Source organism: Cryptomeria japonica, chromosome 7 (genome assembly GCF_030272615.1).
Source record: "Cryptomeria japonica chromosome 7, Sugi_1.0, whole genome shotgun sequence".
Classification (NCBI taxonomy): domain Eukaryota; kingdom Viridiplantae; phylum Streptophyta; class Pinopsida; order Cupressales; family Cupressaceae; genus Cryptomeria; species Cryptomeria japonica.
In genome coordinates, this window is record NC_081411.1 from 563,136,487 (window position 1) to 563,159,792 (window position 23,306).

The 23,306-nt window shown below is 34.4% G+C and overlaps 1 protein-coding gene across 1 annotated transcript in view; it reads left to right on the forward strand.

Annotated features, from left to right (window-relative positions):
- Positions 1 to 200: 200 nt before the first annotated feature.
- The window catches only part of LOC131078431 (2,3-bisphosphoglycerate-independent phosphoglycerate mutase), a 38,684-nt gene continuing 15,578 nt past the window's right edge, over positions 201 to 23,306 (forward strand). Inside the window, exons 1-7 of the mRNA XM_058016130.2 lie at positions 201 to 508; positions 601 to 758; positions 4,427 to 4,554; positions 17,469 to 17,619; positions 17,780 to 17,983; positions 18,222 to 18,646; positions 23,091 to 23,283. Of these exons, the coding sequence (XP_057872113.1) occupies positions 603 to 758; positions 4,427 to 4,554; positions 17,469 to 17,619; positions 17,780 to 17,983; positions 18,222 to 18,646; positions 23,091 to 23,283 (1,257 nt within the window). The 5' untranslated portion in view covers positions 201 to 508; positions 601 to 602. The remainder of the gene's footprint in view (positions 509 to 600; positions 759 to 4,426; positions 4,555 to 17,468; positions 17,620 to 17,779; positions 17,984 to 18,221; positions 18,647 to 23,090; positions 23,284 to 23,306) is intronic.

Below are 23,306 nucleotides of genomic sequence, written 5' to 3' on the forward strand. Positions count from 1 at the left end.
ATCTCACGGAAAGTTTAATTATTAATTATTTTTTAATTTATTTTGGGACCCACCAAGGCAATATTTAGTTCTTCCTGTATTTTACGGAAGAATTGCAAAACACGTGTCTCCCCGTTTGGTGTGGGTTTCATCCTGTTCGTTCGCTATTGGAGGCCGACAGGAAGGAATGGCCGTCAAATTTGGCAACCAAAACGCATTCGCGTTGAAAATTTGAAGGGTCGAAGGAACCCCAGATCTCACGCGCAGCCGTTTTCCATGCCTCTACCTGCGCCAGAATTAAGCTACCTTATTCTCAATTTCTTTTTTTCCAGAATTTATAAAAAACGATTTTTCTTTTACCTTGGTCAATTCATGGAGCCGTGCCGGTGGTATTAGATATTACTGCGGCCACACGTTTACCGGGAGATGGTAACTTTTGGTTTAGAAGGTTTATATATATAATTCAACACGCAAGCCGAAGGATTGTGTGTTTCCTGATTGTTTTCTGTGAAGGCTTCGAAATTTGACGGTAAGGTGAACAAAACCCTGAACTCCCTTTTGTTATTGTTGAATGTATTTGCCGGAAAAGATTTTGATATGAAGTGTTTATATGGAGAATAGGAATGGGCAGCATCGATTGGAAGTTAGCAGATCATCCAAAGCTTGAGAAGGGGAAGCCCTTGGCTGTCATTATTTTGGACGGATGGGGCGAAGAGAAGCCCGATCAATACAACTGTATTCATGTTGCCGAGACACCGACAATGGATTCGCTCAAGAAGGTGATCTTTATGTTCCTCAAAATGTTCTTATTTGTCTTTGCTTTTTGGGCAGGATACATTTTTCTCTTTTGGGTGACCTTCGGGATACTCACGATTGATACATTTGGTGCTTGGAAGAGTTGTTTTATTGGATTTCTACCCGTCCTTAAGTTCAAAAACCGACTTTTTTGAAACCACTGGAGCTCATCCCGTTGAACGCAAAATTACATTTTGATTTTATATAAGGTTTTACTAAATGAAATATGTAACTTTGAGAATGATTTCTATAGTCTACGTTTTCGAGCACACACTGTCTTGATTTTTAATTACCCGAACTCGATTTTTTCACTTTAATGTAATAATGGATTGTGGAAGCTTTGAAGTTGTAGAGGTTTTATTTGTTGTAGCGGGGCTTTGCGCTCCACAGGGAACATTAGTTATCCGATTGAGATGTTATTTTTTAACTTCCTCTGGATTTGATCTGACCATGCAGCTCACGCTGTTAGAAAACTCTCTCTGTTTTAACAGTGGTACCAATTTCATACCTCGATCTGGCTGTAAATCTTGGTTTTAGTTTTCTTTAACTGCATCAAACAAGGCCCGGTTTGTAGGCTGTGTCCATGCTTCCTCAGTTGGTTACCTATAAGCTTCAGGGCAAATCCATTTGGTGTGTTATGCCTCAATTTCACGCTCTTATCTGTACCTTTTTTGTTCTTTTACTAATATATTTGTCAGGGAATGTGCTCTATCCTTTGTAAATGTGCCAATTTAGAAACTTGGATGGGAGTTTGCAAAATGGATAGAAAATTAGAAATGACAACTTTGACACCTTATATTTTTATATTTTGGGTATTGATTATCATTAATATTCATTACATGCTCACAAGTCTTCTTTTGTAATATTCTAAGCCCAGCCATCCTCCCTTTACAAGTCTTTTGTTGTTTGTTAGTTTTTTTGTATGGTTCGGTAGCTGCCTCTACTATATCCTTCCTTTTCAGATATTTCTTTTGATTTTTAATTTTAAGCAAGACAGATATGCCTATAAGTACATAATATAACGAGGACGGCACTTTGCAGAAATTGCTAACGTTATATATATTTCTTTTGGGAAACCAAACCTTCTTCTGAATGATCTATAGATGAAATTCTAAATGGACAAAAAAAGGTCGTCAGCTCCATGTCAAACACTGAAATATATATTCAAATGTCTTATATACCCCTTTATCCCCGCTTAACATTTAAACCTTCTTCTGAACAAACTATAACTTAATTCTTAATGGACAGAAAAGGGTCGTCAGCTCCATGAAAATAACCGAAATGTAAATTCAGATGTCTGACATGTTTTATACCGGTCTAATGTTTTGATTTTTTCCTCGGTTGCCGGTTTGGGTTCGGGCACGGGTTCGGGTTCGAAGAACCCGGTACGCCGATACGGCAAAATTTTGAAAAGGGGTTTGGGTTCGTTTGGGTTTGTTAGTACAAAAACATGTAAATTCTTTATATATATATATATATTGATATTTGTGAAGCCTATAAGCATGAATTAAAAATTTGCATGTCACATAGCATCATATAAACAACAAAACAAACATCAGTCTTCAACTCCTCTTTGATCTTGGAAGCCAAATTTTGTTCACCCTTTCTTCAACCTTCTCTCATAAAACATATGTTTGCAACACAAATGAGGTGAAATGTGTGAATATAATGTTGTAGAAGTCACTTTTAGGATATAAGTTTCACTTTTTAGTAGGCGGAATTTAAAAAAAAAATAAATTTTGCATATAATTTGCTTTTTTGGGCCGCCCAGCCGCCTGGGTTCGACCTGGGTCCGCCTGGGTTCGACTGGGTTCGACCTGGGTTCAACCAACGATGAACCACCTCTGGGTTTTTTGAACCCTGGTCGAATCCAGTCCAAACCGGACCTGAACCACAGACCCGTTCGAACCAGGACCGGTACCAGGGGGGTCCAAGGGTGAACCCGGTAACTTAGATTTTTTCCACTATCTGTGGAATTGTTACTCCAGTTTCATCATATGCTTGCTTGGTGCACTTACATCGTCTGATAAATTACATCCATGCTTCATACTCCTTGTGTGCAGATTTGAAATTGAACACTTTTAGTTTGTGGTCTACATTTTTTATTTGCAGCATTGTATTACAATGAGATATTTAAATCATCTTTTTCCTTACCTTACCATTCTCTTATTCCTATTTTTTAATTTATGTCATGTAATCTGTGTGGTCTGTGAGTAGTAATAACTAAAATTTAGTTTAACAATCAAACAAGAATTTTTCAGATTAATCATGTTTATAACAAATTTCCCTGGATGTGAGAACCTTATCATGATTAATTTTTAAGCTGACTTTAGAATAGTATGATTTGATTTTTGTGGAATCTGGATTTGACCTGTTTTGAGTTTTTGAGCTGTAGCTTGAACATGAACGACACGTTGGGTTTTCATACTCTAATCTAATCTATTTCCTCATTTTTGTGGGGTTTGACCCAGGTGAGTTTTTGAGGTATATGATGAATGTAATCACTGCTTTGCACCTTTTACCCTCTAGCTTCTTTCCTCATTGACTAGAGGGTAAAAGGCCCAAAGTGATGATTGCATTCATCACATGGCTCAAAAATTCTCATGATTCAAATCTCACAAAAACCATAATTTTAGTTGAAAGGCTTCAGTATTTAACACACCTTATGATATAACAATTGCATATGGTTTCATAATTTTGCGTGAAGCCTATGTTTGTTGTTCCACTGTTTAATATAAATAATGAGTTAAATTCAAGGTCACAGCCGTTTGATCTTTCTGAACTTTTTAAGGTCTCAGAAAATCTTAATGTAGCAGATACATTGTAGTTTCTTTCCATGACTAGAATATGGAATATACTTTACAGAAATGGGACTTCTGATCGAGCTTTTATTTAGAATTTTTATACATTTTACTCACAGAATGAGGCAACTTGAACACCAAAAGTAATTGTCTTACGACTTATCTTATTAGTTGTCACAGGTGAGTCTTTAAGAACATGTTATGTATCTTTTTGCATTGAGATGCCCGATCTGAGTGCTGGTTATAATTGTTTATGTAACCTACTGAGTGGTATTTCTCAAGTGTGCATCTACAAAGGAAAGTGGATGCAACTGGCCTGCAGCTAGTTATTTCTTATTAGTTATTATCAGTTTAAGGTCTCAGAAAATCTCAATGTAGCAGATGCATTGTAGTTTCTTTCCATGACTAGAATATGGAATATACTTTACAGAAATGGTGCTTCTGATTGGAGCTTTTATTGATAATTTTTTATACATTTTACTCACAGCATGAGGCAACTTGAACACCAAAAGGAATCATCCTACCTTTTTAGCTGTCATGGGTGAGGCTTTTAAGAACATGTTATGTGTCTTTTTGCATTGAGATGTCCAATCTGAGGGCTGGTTATAATTGTTTATGTAACCTACCGAGTAGTATTTTTCAAGTGTGCAACTACAAAAGAAAGTGGATTCAACTTGCTTGCTGCTAGTTATTTCTTATTATCAGTTTAAAATTCAATGCATACAATTTCTGTAATTCTCTTACGGCTATTATCTTGTAATATCTGTAATTACTAATTAATTTTGCATTTCGTGCACAAGATTTTTGTATTGCTTGCATATATAGAAAGCTTATGAGTTCTCCATTTGCAGGGAGCTCCAGAGAAATGGATGCTGATTAAAGCACATGGACCTGCAGTTGGACTCCCTACGGAAGATGACATGGGAAACAGTGAAGTTGGGCATAATGCCCTTGGAGCTGGGAGGATATTTGCTCAAGGGTAAGTTATTAAGATATTTACATGAAAAATGCATAGATGGCATTGAATGAAAATCTTTAAAATGCTATCAAGAAATATACTTTGACGATCCCTTTACCTTATAATAGCTCTTTCCTCTTCTCCTTGTCTACTTGAATTTATCTTAAAGGTGCAAGATAATTTTTTGGGATTTAGACCCGAGGACTACCAATAACAAACAGTTTTCATGTGATACAGATTCACATGTATGTGACACATCTAAACTAGCATGCTATTAACCAACCTTGGGTGATACAATATTGTTTCCCAACATGGAGGTTCGTTATAGAATGCATTAGGCTGTAGAACTATTGAGACAAGTCCAATTATCTTTGTATAGCATGCTGTGACTTTGAGATCTTGTCCAGACATGGAAGCTTTTAGTGATATTTGGAAACAGCTAATAAATTATACGATATTTGTAATCTAAACAGGAAGCTGATGTCACAGCTGGAAATTGTTAGGACCAAAATCTTAAATAAAAAATTGAATTTTTTTCTGTTCTTTTAGTATATTCTTATGGAATCTGAGAATTTCTATAAGAAGTATCTAAATTAACAATATCTTTTTGTAACAGTTGATAGGTTTTTTAGTTTTTTCAATCGGTACATTTTACAAACACACAATCCTTAATTATTTGGGAATACTTACTAGGGATGAAGCTGAACACGCATGCAGCGTCAAAAGACAATCCTGGAGGTTTCTCCAAAAATTTTCGTGAGGAGGCAGGCTTATGATTTACCTTGAACCCGGGTATAAAAACATGTTTTGTGGCTGAGGGGGAGACCATTATTGGACTCCAAGTTGAGGTCTAGTATGTGGATTGGTTCACAAGATTGGGAGGCTAAACATTGGAAAATATCCTCTACAGCAGAATGTATTTAAAATTTTGTTACCATTTTTAATAATATAAAGTAATTATTAATTGTTGGGAGTAAAAGGTAAACTACTACAGTATGGAAATTTGAAATTAAGTTTACATATCTGAAATTAAGTTTGCTTGTTCATGAATTACCATCCAACTTAGAATTCTTAATTTGTAGAATACCATCAAAGGTTTTGAGTAGAAAACAGCAAACCACATGAGTACAACACTTTACAAGATTGTAATGTTTTTTTTAGATTTTTTTAAAATTTTTCCTTAAATATAATTAAGTCCAATTTTTTTCTCAAGTTGATATCAGATATTTGTTCTTGTAGGATTGTTGATTTTATTTAATTTTGCAACAATTTAATGCAATTGGATGCCTTCGGTAAATAACTTCAAATCTGCTTGAGTCAAGGGTTTTGCCACCAACCTAGCAAGGGGAAAAAGGGTTTTTTGTCGTTTAATTTTCAGGCCTAGAGGGGTTTTGTCCTCGGGCTATTAAGACACAATCTATGATCCAGGGGAGATAAAACCAGATATGTAAAATATAAAATTGTATTTGTAAGTCCTCAATTCTCCTTTCTGGAACTCCCTTTATACCCTTTCCTTCCAAGGGACACAACTCATCGTATCTTCAATTAACTAAATGTAATTAATATTAAATATTCTTTAAACAGGTATTGCTCCTTGAATAGTCATACAAACTTTTTAGGAAATTGTTTTGTTTAATGAAATTTAGTGAATGCTGATTGGCTTCTATTTTCCCTTTATGGACAAGCCTGTAGAGATCGATTTGCAGTTAGCACATAGACCATTCTTGATACAAAATTAAGGAGGGGAGCATTACAGTCTGCCCTTCCTAAGATTGCTTGTCTTCAATCAATTGTAAATTTGGATGTTGAACAATTTCCTCACAACCAGAATTCAATGAGATATCTGACCTTTAACAACTCAGAATTTCCCAGTCCTGTGACTATAAAATTATGCCTTCAAAACTAACAGGAACATAATAGCCACTACTATTGAACAGTCGATAACAGAGACGTTCCGTCACAGAGAGATATTCACGACTGCTGAAGACCTTCCTCCCAGAGACACTGATGTTCCACGATATATGGTATTAATTCTCAGCATTTGGAATTCGTTGAAATTAATAGGTAATCACCTCTAGGTTGATTCTAACGCAATCCCTGTCTGAGTGCTCATACTCGAGCATTAAAATATAACAGAGGCCATTTGAAACTCTTATCCACGACATTGAGCACTTAATCTCCAGAATTGTTTATTGTTGTAAAGGCTTCTTTCGAATTCATAGAAGGTGAAGAATCTTGGCTGACAAAATTAAGTCTTCCACTAACTCCTACCATTACTGAACTGTCCCGCATGGCAACTATCAGCATCCCGCTGAACATTAGAAAGATTAATTGCCAAATGTTAGAAAGGTTGGAGCCTTCGATTGAATATTAAAATAATGCCCTCACAAGAATATTATATTTCCACCATCCGTTAATAAATCAATGCCTTCAAATTAGTGTCTCCTATTTCTGCGGCAGATAGGAATACTTATCACCTGATAAATAAAAGCCAAATGAATATTTATTCATTTTGTTTCATTAGCTGGAGACAATAAATATCAATCACTTTAACTGCCACAGTCCATTTAAATATCCAACCCTTATAAAATCAAATTCCTTTAGATATTCTGCAGATAACACATTAATTATAAATCCCAAATTAAACTCTCATCAAAGATGTATCATATACATACATTTTCTATGGACTTATAAGGCTCAGAATTAAATATTCCTTTTTTCTCCAATTCAGATATAAATACCTTATTCAGCAAATACTTTTGTTTTTTGCAAATTTGTCTTCTATGAAGACGTTATAAATTTGGCACTGCTGTAGACTCCATTGTGAATCCATCCCTTTGGAGGAATAGGAGTTTTGTGCAGCCCTTCTATTGAACTCTTGATGGTTTTTGTCTCCAGAAATCATATAAAATTTATCAAATCAAAAGCATCACTAGGAACACCCTTATAAAGGTATTGGGGAAGTATCTAGAAGATAGGTCGACTTGGAGAAATATAATTAATAAAGTGATATAATAATATTTTATTGTTATTAAATTAATTTGGAGAAATATAATCAATAAAGTGACATAATAATATTTTATTGTACTGTTGTTATTAAAATAATTAATATTAAGTCATTGTTTGAACATTTTATTTATTTTGAAAACTTAATAAAAATTAATTTAATAAATTGCCACTTTAAAAATTGGGGACATTATAGTGATGTAGACTCTGTTGCGAATCCATCCCTTTGGAGTAACTGATTCACCCCTTTGGAGGAACTAGGGTTTTGTCCAGCCCCTCGGTTTCAGTCTCCAGAAATAATAAAATTTAATTAATTTGAACCTTTACTCCATAGTTTGATAATTTTGAGTAAACTCTCCCAAAGAGTGTAGCCATTGCACTCCTAAGACCACATTGGTTTCTCCTATGTCCCCACATTGAAGTCATCTTGCATTTTGTGTCTATCTAGTGGAACGTCCAATTGTTGAATTTTCTTTGTGCATGGAATGGTAAAGCCATCAACCACTATAATGATTGGTTGAAATCTTCTGTTTGTAACCTCTTCTAGCAACTAATCCTTCATCAACGAAATTTTGTGTTGCTTCACTGCCCATTAGGACATCATTGTGCCCCCCCTTACTTGAAAATGATGATATTTAGGAGCACTTGACATTGCTACAAGTGTGCACTTTGAATGTTCACCTTATTTTATTTTTATGCCAAGAGGCATCTACAATGACATCAAAATGTCCGTAAATAAAAATCCATTTTTGAAACAATTTGACATGCAAATGACGGGTAAATGCATGAAATATGCCATGTTGTGGAGGTGTTATTTTATTACTCCAAATAAAATAGAACCCTCGCCACTTGTCTCCAGCTAGATTCACAACTTTTTGCATGCAGGACTTTAATAGATTTGTATTCTTGTTGTTTAGTATTTTAGAAGAACATTTAATTTATAGACGATTCTCTTCTATTATAAGATATCTCTCGGTATATTTTACATATATTTTTTTAATGTAAGTATACTAGTTTATTTAGTTTCACATTGATCTACTTTTGGTTCCGCTTCTTCCTTCTCATGAGACATTACTTGTATGTAATTCTGTTGGCCTTTTCCCAAATAATGATTTCTAGGTTCCCATGGTTTTCTATGCAATAACCCTTATAGGACATTAACTAAAATGATGGTATTTAGGAGCACTTGACATTGTTACAAGTGTGCACTTTGAATGTTCACCTTCTTTTATTTTTATGCCGAGAGGCATCTACAATGACATCAAAATGTCCGTAAACAAAAATCCATTTTTGAAACAATTTGACATGCAAATGACGGGTAAATGCATGAAATATGCCATGTTGTGGAGGTGTTATTTTATTACTCCAAATAAAATAGAACCCTCGCCACTTGTCTCTAGCTAGATTCACAGCTTTTTGCATGCAGGACTTTAATAGATTTGTATTCTTGTTGTTTAGTATTTTAGAAGAACATTTATTTTACAGATGATTCTCTTCTATTATAAGATATCTCTCGGCATATTTTACATATATTTTTTAAATATAAGTCTACTAGTTTATTTAGTTTCACATTGATCTACTTTTGGTTCCGCTTCTTCCTTCTCATGAGGCATTACTTGTATGTAGTTCTGTTGGCCTTTTCCCAAATAATGATTTCTAGGTTCCCATGGTTTTCTACGCAATAACCCTTATAGGACATTAACTAAAATTCTAGTAATTTTTTTTGCAATCAACTTAATTCTATCATTTTTGATCACTCAGTTCCCAGAACTGGCAAGGTGAGAGCATATGGAGTAAGAATGTCGATAGAGGAAGATTAACTGAAAAGTGTTGGCCGAAAGCTGACCAACTTACAATTTAAAATAATCACAGAATACCTAAGCGATACTGGCTAATATTTAGTGCATGTAATGCCCCCTTTAAAAATTTCCTTTTTCTTTGAATATAATAAACCCCAACTCACAATAATAGTTGCAATTTTAAGAATGTAATTAACCTAGCAATTGTAGGTTAATAGTATATTATATAATTCAGATTTTATACTTAGAATGTATCTCAAAAAATTTAGAACTTATCCTCTTAAGAATGTTTTCTGTAAATAACTCAGTGATGGAAAATAAGGGGTTTTCTATTAATTTCAATCCTTGAGAGTTTGTCCTCAGGTTGCTGAACCAAGATTCAAGCTCCACAAGGAGCAATAATATAAAACATCTTCAGAAAAATGATGTCACCTTCTCCTTGATTGATTTTCCTTATACATCTTTTTTTGTTTAATTAACATAACTTTTCACATGGCTTTTGATATCCTCAATATCTATCTTCTTGTCCCCAAATCTGTCACTCAATGCATTTGGAAGATGATTTTCAATGGACTAATCATACCCTTGGTGTTGTTGAAAAATAACTTGTCATCCACATACAAGGCAATAATTAGAACGTAATCATGAATACATCTAATGTAAATACAATAATCCTTTTTGCCTTTTACAAAACCCAACTTCAATACAAATGAGTCAAATCTTTGTTACCTCATCTAGGGTGATTGTTTCAAACCATAAATAGATTGTATCAACTTGCAAACCATGTGTTCTTTCCCTTTTACATTAAAACCTTTAGGTTGTTGCTTATAAATTTCCTCTTCTAGATCCCCATGCAAAAATGCAATTCTAGCATCCATTTGTTCGATTTCAAAATCATTTGCAGTAGCTATGAATAAAAGAAACCTAATTGTAGATAATTCATTTGGGACCACTAGCTTTCCTTCTTTTGGGCAAATGAACAAGATCCCGTTTTTCACAAGAGTTAAGATTGTAATGACCCCAATAAATATTATGCAAATATTTGCTGACAAATTTAAATATGTTTAATCAGGTTCTTTTAAAATGTAAACACCAAGGCAAATATTTTGGCTTTTTCTACTTTGGGATATAAATGCTTATAAAACCATAGCCTAGAAGCTCTAGATGGTGATAATGTTTTCACAACAACATTGTTGACCTTGTATTATGCTTTAGACTTCGATAATATACTTTAAAATGAAAAACCCTACTTTATTCTCCCAAACCTAGCAAACCTAGAAAATTCCTCTTTTACATTTACACAATAACATTAAATGTCTTCTATATTACACTATTGAGTTTATGAACAAAAGATAGATTGATAACATATTTAAAGGGAAAATTTAATTCACAAAATACCCAAATTAAAAAGTAGGGATCACGAATGAGATAAATGTGTAGAACCCTTCATTTACAATATGAAACATAATAGTCTGCCTTAAGAATTGAAATATCGATTTCATAGCCATAACACACTGGTTATAAAAATAACCTACAAGTCGAACTAGCTTGATATTGTTGAAGTGGTCTTAAACCAATGGAATGCAGTTTCCTTGTGAATTCTGCTTGTAATTATGCTTATGTGTGTGGAAATGTGCTTGGGAGGTATGGAGGAATGACCCTTGCAAACTGTAACTATCCTCAGCAATAATGGCCAGGGTTCTCTTAGAGGTTTGAAACCCTAACTACCTTATTAGTGAAAGCTCAAGTTGTCTTCTTTGTTTGCACAATTGGGTGTATAGTTGGAACCATGTCTGCATTAATGGCTCACAAGCATTTTAAATCACTGAAGATAAATATAATATAACAAAATAAATATTTAAATTGCTAAAGACAAATATGATAACAAAATAAATATAATAATAACTATAATATAAAAATGAAAATATATAGAGAGAAATACTTTTAATGTTATGTTCTATGCATTTAGATCTGTAAATAGTTAAATATATGTATATTATAATTTCTCTATCTTGTCATATCTGTATCATACTATTAAGACATCTTAAATTTTTATAGTATTGTGTCAGATATCATATCCAGTACTACAACTACGGGTTAGCTATTCGTGCTTAAACCATTTTGATAGTTGAAGATGGCCAAAAATGTTCAGACTGTCTGCAGTTGTTTTTAACTGTTCAAACAGATTGTTTATTTGGGTGTAATGATTTTTTCTGTCTTCCAATGTCTCCACTGGAGTCTAATTCTCAGGGGTGGCCACTCCCCTGAGAATTATGAGAAAGAGGGAATTTCACAAAAAAAAGTTGCCTAGTAATAAGTATATAATATTTAGGGAAAGATTGCGAAAATTGCAGGAATTTCACATTGAAGGGTTGCTTAGTAATAGGTTTATAATCTATAGGGAAAAATGGTAAACATTGCATCTGTAGGGAAATACTATCTGTCTCTTTGCAGAGATTAAAATATTTAAATATATTTTTACTGCTATGTGAGTATTAACTTTTTGAGTGAGGTGAGCTTTTCAATTCAATCAGAAAATTTTTCATGCTTCAGATGATCTGTCATCTTACATTTGATTATCCTTCCTAAAAGTAATTAAAATATGTTTCTAAATTCACATTTAAAAAATATTTATAAAATAAATTTTGAAATTTTGAAATTAATATTTTTTATAATAAATATTATGAAATGACATATATCAGTATTATAAATTATACTATTATATTATTCAAATGGAATAGTGAAAAAATAAATTATTATATTATTAATTCTTTATATATATAATATATATTTTCCTTTTTGAAACTTAAAATAAGATAGAATATCCTCATAATTATTATCAATTGAGTTAAATAACTCATCATTATCTCCTTATCACTTTGAAATGACAAACTTACATTTTCTAATTCAGATCCTTGGCCTCATCTCCATCTTTGATTTGATTTTCCCTAGAAAAATCTAAAAATAAGATCATTATTCAACATTTCCATACAATCAAATTTATGTAAATCTAGTCTATTGAAGTCAATCATTAAAGTGCATTGATTTTGAGGTTTGCATCCTAGATTATGATTTTAATTTTGTTTTACATTTTTTAATTTTGATTGACATCTTCTACTTTCAAATTGTTTATATTTCTGGTTATTTTTATTTTAATTCTTATTGGGTCAAGTTATAGATGCACAATTCTATTTTGTAGGATACTATATTCAGTATACATTGAATTGAAGAGCAATGAATATCAAATCTTCAATTCATAGTCAAAGAAATTTATCACTTGAGTTTTCAAAGGAAGCATTACAAGTAAGCGCAAACAAGAATGTTGTTTTCTCTCGTATCTGTGGCATTGAGTTTGGCTCTAGATGGAGCAAAGGGTACAATACTAGATCAATTTTGCATTTGTCTCAGTTTCAAAGATGCCTATCGATTGAATAAACTTTCTTCTCATCTTATCAATGTAGTTTTGTTTGATAGAAATGGTAGGGGATGTTTGCTTTTGTCACATGTGAATGGAGTATGTGTGGATCAGTCCATGACCTCTAAGCAAAATTATAGAAATGTTGTAAAGAATCAATTTAATAATAAAATTAGAGTAGTAGATTTTGTCAATAAGGTATTATGCTTTTCTTATTAGAATAATATTATTTATTATTAATTAATGGTCAGTTATGTAATATTTTGTAAATAATTAGTTTTAATTAGTTTGTTTCTATTTTACGTCTGTTTCTTTTTAGAAACATCATTGTTGTAATTCTTTATAATAATGCATTGATCATTCCTGTAATTACAATTCATATTTTAACCAATTACTTGTTAGTAATATGGTATCAGAGCTGAAATATAAATTTTTTATTTTTTCAAAGTTTTTTAAAAAGATTTTTCGGGCTTGTTCAAAACCCTTATGCAAGTGCCGTTTATTCTCAGTTGTGCAATCTTCATTTTAATTCGTGTGATTTGATTTTCGCGTGTGATTTTCAGCACGATTTTTGTTTTTGTTTTTTGTGTTAATCGTGCAACCTCTCGTGACCACTTCTCTACATGATTTTTTAAATCGCGACATTGTTTGGGCTTGAGATCATTTTTTTTCAGTGCCATTTTTTTCAATCCGAAGCAACGTGACGTGATTCGTGTATTTTTTGTTACCTTGGTGCAACGGATTTTTGCGCAATTTCTCGCACTCTTCTCATTTTCTGCCTAGGGTCTTCTAAAACCCACGTTTTTGAAACGATGGATTTGGTGGTTTTTACCTGCGATTTCTGCTTCTGCGAATTTCGTCTGCGACCTGCAACCTGCGACGGCTCCTTTAAGACTTTCTGCATTTTTGTATTTCGCGCTTAACATTTTCTATGACCCACGCGATCTAGGTGATTTGTGTTTGGTGGACTAGGATTTTATCTGCATTTTTTCATTGTGGCTCTGTTTTTTTGGTGGCTAGGGTTCAGTTGGTTTTATTAAAACCCTCAAATTTTTTGGTTGGAATAAAATTTATACCACAAATTCTTTGTGGTCTTTTTGAGTAGTTTTTTGGGTTTTCATCAAATTTCTCTGGGTCAGTCGAAATTTTTTCTTGAAATTCGTGCCAACCGTACTTCGTTTGTTTTTTGAAGTCCGTATTGCATCTGCCTTCGTTTTTTGCATTGGGATTCTTGCCTCGGATTTCGTGCTATTGCCTCTTTGATTTTTGTTTTTCGTGCATTGGGAAGCATGCAAGATGGCTTCATTGACCAAATTAATGTTGGAAGGTAGTCAGAGATTCAACTACAAGAATTATAACTCTTGGAAGCAGCGCATGCTGACAATCTTCAAATATCGTCGCCTTGATGATTATTTTGGGAAAAGAGTCTCGTCTTACCACAACCGGACCAGATCATGACAAGTTTGATGAGCGGAGTCAGGAAGTTGTTATGCTCCTCAAGCTCTTTGTCACAAATGACTAGTTGCCTCAGATTCCTTTTGGCAAGTGAGCATAAAAATTCTGGAAGCATCTGAAGGAATTGCATGAGAGGTTCGACAAAAGTTGAGCGTTCTTCCTAAAGAACTAGTTGTTCTCCATCATGATGGATTAACATATGTCCGCCCTTACAGGAGCATCTCACAAAGATCAAGGCCATTCGATATCAGCTCGAAGCTATTGGTCGTAAAATGGAGGAAGAGGATATGGTAGTCATCACCTTGAAGAGTCTGCCTAAATCCTACGAGCACTTTATAGAAACTCTCAACATTACTTCAACGAATGTTGATTTGAAATTTCCAGAGTTATGCCCCAAACTTCTACAACAGGATTGTTGGAAACAATAGTTTGGTAGCAGTGCCACTTTGTCCTCCTTAGAGCAAGCCTTTGAAGCCAAAATCCTTTCACAAGGATAAAGGCAAATCTCATTCATCTCAGTCATCTTAGCAGAAGGGCTCCAGTTAGCCTCAAGATGGTTTGAAGAAGAAGGTTCAATGCAACTACTGTCATAAATATGGCCATATGATCAAGGATTGTTGCAATTGGATAGCTTCCGAACAACGGAAGCAGGGAAGGTCTTAGCCTAAAGCCAATGTCACTGAGCACATAGAGCAAAAAGAGTGCCTTTTACACCTTCATGGCTAAAAAACCTGTAGACCATGTGAAGTCTTCTGCTTGATATATAGATTCTGGTGCTTCTCGACTTTTCACTCACAGGCGTGTTTGGTTTACATAATTCTCTTCCTATACTAATTCATTCATATTTGGAGGAGGTGAAGAGTATACTGTTGTCGGTAAGGGAAACGTTCAGATACAGTCTGGTGGGAGGAATCTTATGTTTGTATACTACGTTCTTGGCATGGAATCGAACCATCTCTCCGTGAGTTGGATTATGCAGCACTCTCCTCAGCTTGATGTGGTATCCAACTCACATAAGTGTTCGATTATTGATTGTGCATCTCGCACTACTGTAGTTGTTGGCATCAAGGATCATGGTCTATACAGACTTGTGGATACGGGTGATTCTCTTGAGCATGCTTTCACAGCTAAATCCTCCTCTATCACCAGTCTATGGCACTGGTGATATGGTCATGTGAACATTCACGACCTTGCTCAACTTGTTCGAGAAGATTTAGTACATGGCCTACCTGAAATTCAAACCCAGAATCAATGAGTTTATGAAGCTTGTCAGGCTAGTAAGGAGCACAAGACACCATTCAAGGATGGTGACTAATGTCGAGCCTCTAAGGTACTACAGATGGTCCACGCTGATGTATGTGGTCTAATGAATACACCTTCTGTTGCTGGGTGCAGGCATTTCTTGCTTTTTGTTGATGATTTCAGTCGAAAAATGTGGGTGTATTTTCTTAGACAGAAATCAGATGTGTTTCTTGTATTTTAGAAATTTAAGGCCTTAGTAGAAAAAGAGTCTGGTTGTTATATTATTACTCTTAGGTTTGATAATGGGGGGGAGATTTGTTTTACTGCTTTCTTCACTTTCTGTGATACACATGGCATAAAACGTCAGTTAACCACACCATACACCCCTCAACAGAACGGTGTTGTAGAACGTCACAACCGCACCTTAACAGAAATGGCTAGGTCTATGTTGGAACACAAAAATGTTCCTAAGAAGTTTTGGGCAGAAGTAGTGTTTATTGCAGTCTATCTCACTACCACTAGACCTAATCTCAGTTTTGCAGTGAGCTACATTTCACACTTCATGACAGCCCCCAAGGCTGATCATTGGGTAGCAGCGAAGCATGTGCCGCGTTATGGGAAGGGTACTTTTGATTATGGACTTCTTTACACTAGGAGTCACGATCCTAGACTCAGTGGTTTCACAGACTCAAATTGGGCAGGTTTGGTTGATGACAGGAAATCAACATCTGGGTATGTGTTTAGTTTGGGATTTGGTGCAGTCACATGGACTAGTAAAAACAGCAGACAGTGGCTCTCTCCACGACGGAAGCAGAGTATCGAGGAGTAGTTAAGGCAGCTTGTGAGGCAGTTTGGCTTCGTTGGATGCTTGCCGATATGCAAATATCTCAAGCAGGTCTGACTCCCTTGTTCTGTGATAATCAGGGAGTTCTCAAACTTGCCAAGAGTCTCGTCTTCCATGAAAGAACCAATCATGTGGAAACTCATTGTCATTTTATTCGGAAGTTTGTTGAAGACAACTCAGTTCAGTTGCAGTATGTTCCAACTGCAGATCAGATTGCAAATATTCTCACCAAGTCTTTCAGCCCAGATAAGTTTGCTAAATTCAAGGGGCAGCTTGGTGTTGTTAATAGATTGACTATTAAGGGAGGGTATTAGAATAATATTATATATTATTAATTAATGGTCAATTATGTAATATTTTGTAAAAATGAGTTTTATTTTGTTTGTTTCTATTTTACGACTGTTTCTTTTTAGAAACATCATTGTTGTAATTCTTTATAATGATCTATTAATCATTCTGTAAATACAATTCATATTTTAACCAATTACTTGTTAGTAATATTTCTTTCATCCCAAAATATAATAACACGAGAGGTAGATTAAAGTGATTTTAGTCCACTTTATAATTTGAATGTTTTTGAATCTTCAATTCAATAAAAAATTATCTTGTCTATTACATATTATGCGTATTGTATGAAGGTAATGCGAAACTTCTTCAATTTATACTCAATTTAATGCAAAACTTTTTCAATTAATACTCAATTTAATTATTAATATATGTTTGAATTTAATTATATTGATAGATTTGTTTATTTTTATAATATTCAAAAAATTATATTAAATTTATTAAAAAATTTAAATATCAAAAAAATTGTTCAATAGTCAGATATATTTTCAATTTTTTTAGTGAATTTAAATTTTGTCCACTTTAATTAAGATTTATTTTTTGGTGATAGATAATTTGTTAATGGGATTTATATTTGGTATAAATTTGCAATAGTCAAATTTATTTCAATTTATTTATTGAATTTAAATTTTGTCCAAATATCATTTTTTTTTAGTGATAGAAAATTTGTTAATGGGATTTATATTTAGTATTAGTATTCTTATATGTCTCTTTATAATTTAAATTGATATCTCTTGGTGTATTTTAGATATATTTTTTAAAATATAAGTATGCTAGTTTTTAGTTTTGTGCTTTTATATAATACTGAAGAATTGATGATGTAGAGCAGGGCTAAATTAGTAGATTATGCTCTTGAATCGGGAAAACTCTACAATGGGGAAGGGTTCAAGTACATCAAGGAATGCTTTGAAACAGGCACACTTCATTTCATTGGCCTTTTGAGTGATGGTGGTGTTCATTCACGATTAGATCAGTTGCAGGTAATCATATATATGAGAGCATTGCTAACTGAATGTGCCTTGAAGATTTTTAAGATAGGAAACTTGCTTATTTTCTGTATGTCTGAGGCTTAGGCACTTTTAGGCTTTTAGCTGTCTTTGTACTTTCTGTAGTATTTTTTTTCACAATTTGCTATTGCAGTTGCTTTTGAAAGGGTCTGCTAGGAATGGTGCCAAAAGAATCCGGGTGCATATCCTCACTGATGGTCGTGATTGTCTTGATGGATCTAGTGTTGGTTTTGTTGAGACATTAGAAAAGGATCTTGCTGAGTTATGTAAAGAGGGCGTTGATGCACAGATTGCCTCTGGTGGTGGTCGCATGTATGTCACAATGGATCGTTATGAGGTATACATGATACTCTTTTTATTTGACTTGTTTTTCTATTGCATCACAGAAGTTTCTATGTTGATAATTTGCAAGCACATGATACCTTGAAAGATCTTCTTGCTTTGAAAATTTTCAGTGATGAGAGGTAGCTTGCGTCAGCTGAAAAATTAGCTTCATTTTGTTTATTGGGCTTGTCATGTGAACTCTGGAGACATATCATTGCTTTGCCTCAAGAAATTTGATCATTTTCTTGCAGAATGATTGGGGTGTAGTCAAGCGAGGCTGGGATGCACAGGTTTTGGGAGAGGCGCCCTATAAATTTAAGAGTGCAGTGGAAGCTGTCAAAAAACTTAGACAAGAACCTAAAGCTAGTGATCAATACCTGCCTCCCTTCGTCATAGTAGATGAAAATAATAAAGCAGTTGGGCCCATTCTCGATGGAGATGCGGTAGTAACCATCAATTTTCGTGCAGATCGTATGACTATGGTTGCCAAAGCATTCGAATATGAAGATTTTGACAAGTTTGATCGAGTTCGATACCCCAAAGTTCACTATGCAGGAATGCTTCAGTATGATGGAGAATTAAAGCTTCCAAGTCGTTATCTTGTTAATCCACCAGATATTGACAGAACATCTGGAGAATATCTAGTCCATAATGGTGTACGAACATTTGCATGCAGGTTTGTTACTGGATTTTGAACTTCAAGATATTTTATTAATTCAGTTTTGGCAATGTAATTTTTTCAGATCTGTGCTCTTAGTAATTGATAATTTGCTCAGGTTTAATGTGGACATAACTTTCAGATGCTTGTATCCTGTGCCTTGGCAATATAATGTGCTTGATCTGATTTTTTGCCTTGTTGCCTTGGGGGCTGCAAGCATTGACTGCTGATTTTTCCTTTTTTTTTTGGTTTACTTATGAGTTTTAATTTTGGGATTGTCTGTTGGAGGTTATTTTTTAATATATCAATGGAATGTGTGGGATTTCTATGTAAATCAGTGCATTGTGATCGTTTCCATAATGCAAATTGTCTAGCAGATCTGGGTGATTTATATGGTGTGGCTGCCCTTCATTGGGTGCCTGATCCTGGACTGCACAATATATGACCATAAATGAGAGCCAAGCTTAAATATCATCATGATCCTAAAAAATATAAGTTACAAAAGACTGGGACAAAAGAGTGTAGTTTCCCATGCTGACCTACCGACTACCAGCATCAACTCCTCCATGTTAGACTGCTGGCTTATTATATCAAGCATCTTAATTTGTAGACTCCCAGTTAATAGACTCCGATTGAGGACTAACCAACATTGGCAAAGAGATCAATGTGAGAGGCTTGATCCTTGTTAACCAATGCCAATAATTGGACAGGTGAATCTTCTCCTAACTCAACACTTGAATAACCTTATTTTTGTTTAAGTTAGGCAAGGTGAAAGATATAGTGACATTAAGAAAACCAATCAGTATGAGACGCAACTTGGTGTTGAATAACATTTCTCAAATCCAGGCAGAAGGAATGGCACACAATAGATCAATTAACCTCTGCGAGCTGTTGGACTTGGGATAGCAAACTTATTCATCAATAGAACCAACTACAACAACAATGGGTGCGATTGTCACAGAGTTTACGACCCCCTCCAACGAGTTCTTGCAATTTGGGTCTACCAATTCCAACACCACTCACATACAAGAATCCTTTGTTGGCACGATGTTCCCAATTTTACTAGGAAATCTTCTATTATAGTTTACTTGTGATGCAAAGACCCACCGTTCTCCACATTTTATCCCTAAAACAGTCTTCACTAGATTGAATGACATCATATATAGATAGTGGAAAATCTTCCTGAGGTTATGGTTAGAAATCTTTCCTTGCAATATGGTCTTTCTTTCTGCCACCACATATGTCACCACAATCTCTTGCCAAACAACAAAACCACATGTTCTTGAAGAACGAACTGCAAATACCACACAAGGAATGGGTGAGCTATCACATTTAAGGAACCGTTGCCAGTTGGAGAAGTCATAACAAATACAATGAAATAAGCCACACGTGGCATATTCAATGGACAACTTAAATACAAGTCAATCTTACACCAACATAATTAATGTGGTACTGTTGGGAAGAAAGGCTGGTTGATGATGGCATTTGTAGATGTGTACTACCAGCATATTTCTTAAGGCCCTGCCACATAACCAAGGTAGAAAAGGGCACTTGATCAAGACCCCAATTGGCATGAATGTCAGGAATGCTATTATTAATTTAGTAACAATGAACAAACCAACATTATTAAAATAGGTGCATAGATCTTTAGCCTCCGAAAGGCCATGTATTTGCCAATTAGGACATGAACCATGAGAAAGCCTATCAATGCCATTCTTTGAATCACCTTCAATCACCAGCTTTTGCGTTGAATAGAGATGGCCAAATAGAGACCATAAATCATATCTTCTCATTTCGGTTCATTCTTTTTTGACCCCAAGGAAGTGCAAAACACCTTCAGTGAGAAACCCCAGCAAGACCAAGATTTCCAAGAGCAGCCTCATCAAATTTCCTCTTCAAAGAGCCATGTAAAGGGAGAGTCCAGCCACTGCCATGATGATCACTAGCTGACTTAGGAACTGTTCTCCTATCAGCAATATTTGATCTGTTCTTTGGTGGATACAATAAATTTCTATTACTCTTTAGATAGATTGAAATCTTGAATGCTGTTTCAGATAAATAAGAGGCAGTCAAATCTTGAATTAAACAATTACATCATACTTGATGAATTCAAGTGGGTTCACCTCACCTTTGTTGCTTTGCTAGTAAAGCCTAGTATACATTTTAGAAAAGGCTTTCTAATGTTATTGACTGTTAAAAAGTAAGTGACTAGGCAAGAAGGTTCTTCAGAACTTTTCTTGACGTGTATAGAGTGTCAATAAACACATATTTGTCTTCCATGCAAGGAAGTCTTCTTTCTTGTGGTAATGAAATGAGGATGATGGACGCATTGTAGGAAGATGGATGATAATAGAACTTCAGAAGGTTTTGGGAAATGCAATGTTTAAATGGAGAAACATTGATTAGTCAAAATCTTGAAATGAACATAAGGTATAATGGTAGAAGAAGATTACAAGTGCATAGATAGATGAGACTAAAAGCCAGGAGAAATTAATTTTAGACACCTTCCTTAATGGTCATATATGAAAGCTTGAAAATTTTATCCCTTAATTTAATATACATTTCAACAAAAGGTTTTGTAAATGTATCCGCATCTTGCTCCTGAGACACCATTTCAGCCTAACAACTCCTTATTTTAATCAGAAAACTTATAAAATGGAGATGATGTTTGTGAAATATGCACTTCAATATTTGTGAAATATACCTGTTGGCTGATCCTAATGTAATTGCAAATCAGCCAATATCCTACTCAGCCAAAATACCTTAGAAGCAGCCAAAAGAAAAGTGTTGCACTCTGCTTCTATCAATGACAAAGCAAGGACCTTTTTTATTTTTGCTTAGCCAATTTGTTCTCTGTAAATATATATTCTATAGTTGACTTCCTGTCATCAATTGATTGATTGGATCTGAACATGCATAATCAACTGGAAATTGTTAGAAAAATTATACAAAATTCTCTTATCCAATTTGTCTTTCAAGTACTCTTAATTCTTTGCTGTCCTCCAATGATCAGCATTGTACTTACTAAGGAATTTGTTGTGATAGCTAACAACAAAGGGAATATCAAGCCTAGTGGAAGGATTATATATTAGGTTACACTCCAATTTTCAAGCAAGTGATTTGCCAATGCCGAACAAAATCAGTTGAGGTTGCCAGTTTCAAGCAAGACTCCATAGGGTCATCATTAGCTTACAAACTGTTATCACAATTTTTTCAGGTAGTCCAATTGCATACACTCCATATGTTTGCAAGAATTTAACCTTTAAATAGTAGTTCATGAGATCCATAGTTTGTAATGTCGAAAGTAGAGTGGAGATCTTATTTAACTTTGTTAGTACTGCTGGTCTTGCTTCTTGTGATGATTAAGTCACCCACAAACAATAAGAATGTATATTATATATAATTCACTGAACTTCTGGAGTAAAGATTTGGATTAGTACTACTCTCGTGAATCCCAAATCAATCAAATAACTACCAATTTTGGTTGGCATATAATGCTCTTGGTGCTTGCTTTATTCCATAGAGTGCTTTCACTAATTTGCACTCAAGCTTTTTTTGCAAGCAACCTTAAATAAACTTTCAATGTGAAGATTGGGATCGGGACTTCTCATGAATTCTGAATTAATCAAAAGTGATCAATTTTGATGTACCATTATCTGGGCACTTGTTTCAGCCGATAGAGTGCTGTCACTAATTTGCACAATTTTTTCCTTGCTAACATACCCAAAACCATTTGGATAAACAAAAAGGTGTCAAAAAACTGTTTAATAATGGCATATTCAACATCCATTGCTAATGTTCATCTTTCCTGTAGTGGCAAATGGCTCCTCATGATCTATTTTCTTGCTGAAAAAATCCTCACTGCAAATCTTGCTATATTAAAAGTTGGAGACTTGCATCCTGTTTGCTAAGAAGACTTTAATTATGATTTGATGACATGCCTTCACAGTTAATGATATCCAATTTCCACAATCCATAATGTTTATCGGTGCTGTTTCTGGATTAGATTGTATATTCTCGCACAATCTTATCCAGAAACAACAGCGATAAATATGCTTTCATAATTTTCTGATAAAATGTACAGACACCATCGACATTTCATGCTACCTACTTTAGTTCATAAAGAACCAGGTGATGGATACTCACATATGAACACACGCATACATATGCATTCATGTTCTTATCAAGGTTGTTTAACCTGGCTCTGGGCTCTGTATGAACTAGGGCTGGCATCTTGTATTGCTGATATATCTTTTTTGACTGATCATTGATTTTCAGAATGCAAGATTAACACCTTAGATTTATTATATGCAACAAGATATCTAGGACAGATTTGAGATATTGCATTTAATGTATGTTCCGTTGCTTTTCAATCATTTCATAGGTTGTGTGCAATATGAGTTTACATATGAATTTTTACCTTTTGGGTGAAGTATTCTAACATAACACTATGAATTTGCAGTGAAACTGTAAAGTTTGGTCATGTTACTTTTTTCTGGAATGGTAACCGGTCAGGATGTTTTAGCAAGGAGCTAGAAGAATATGTAGAAATACCAAGTGATTCAGGGATTACATTCAATGTACAGCCAAAGATGAAAGCTTTAGAAATTTCTGAGAAGGCAAGAGATGCCATTTTGAGTCGAAAGTTTGATCAGGTACAGAATTGCTTTTGACTAAT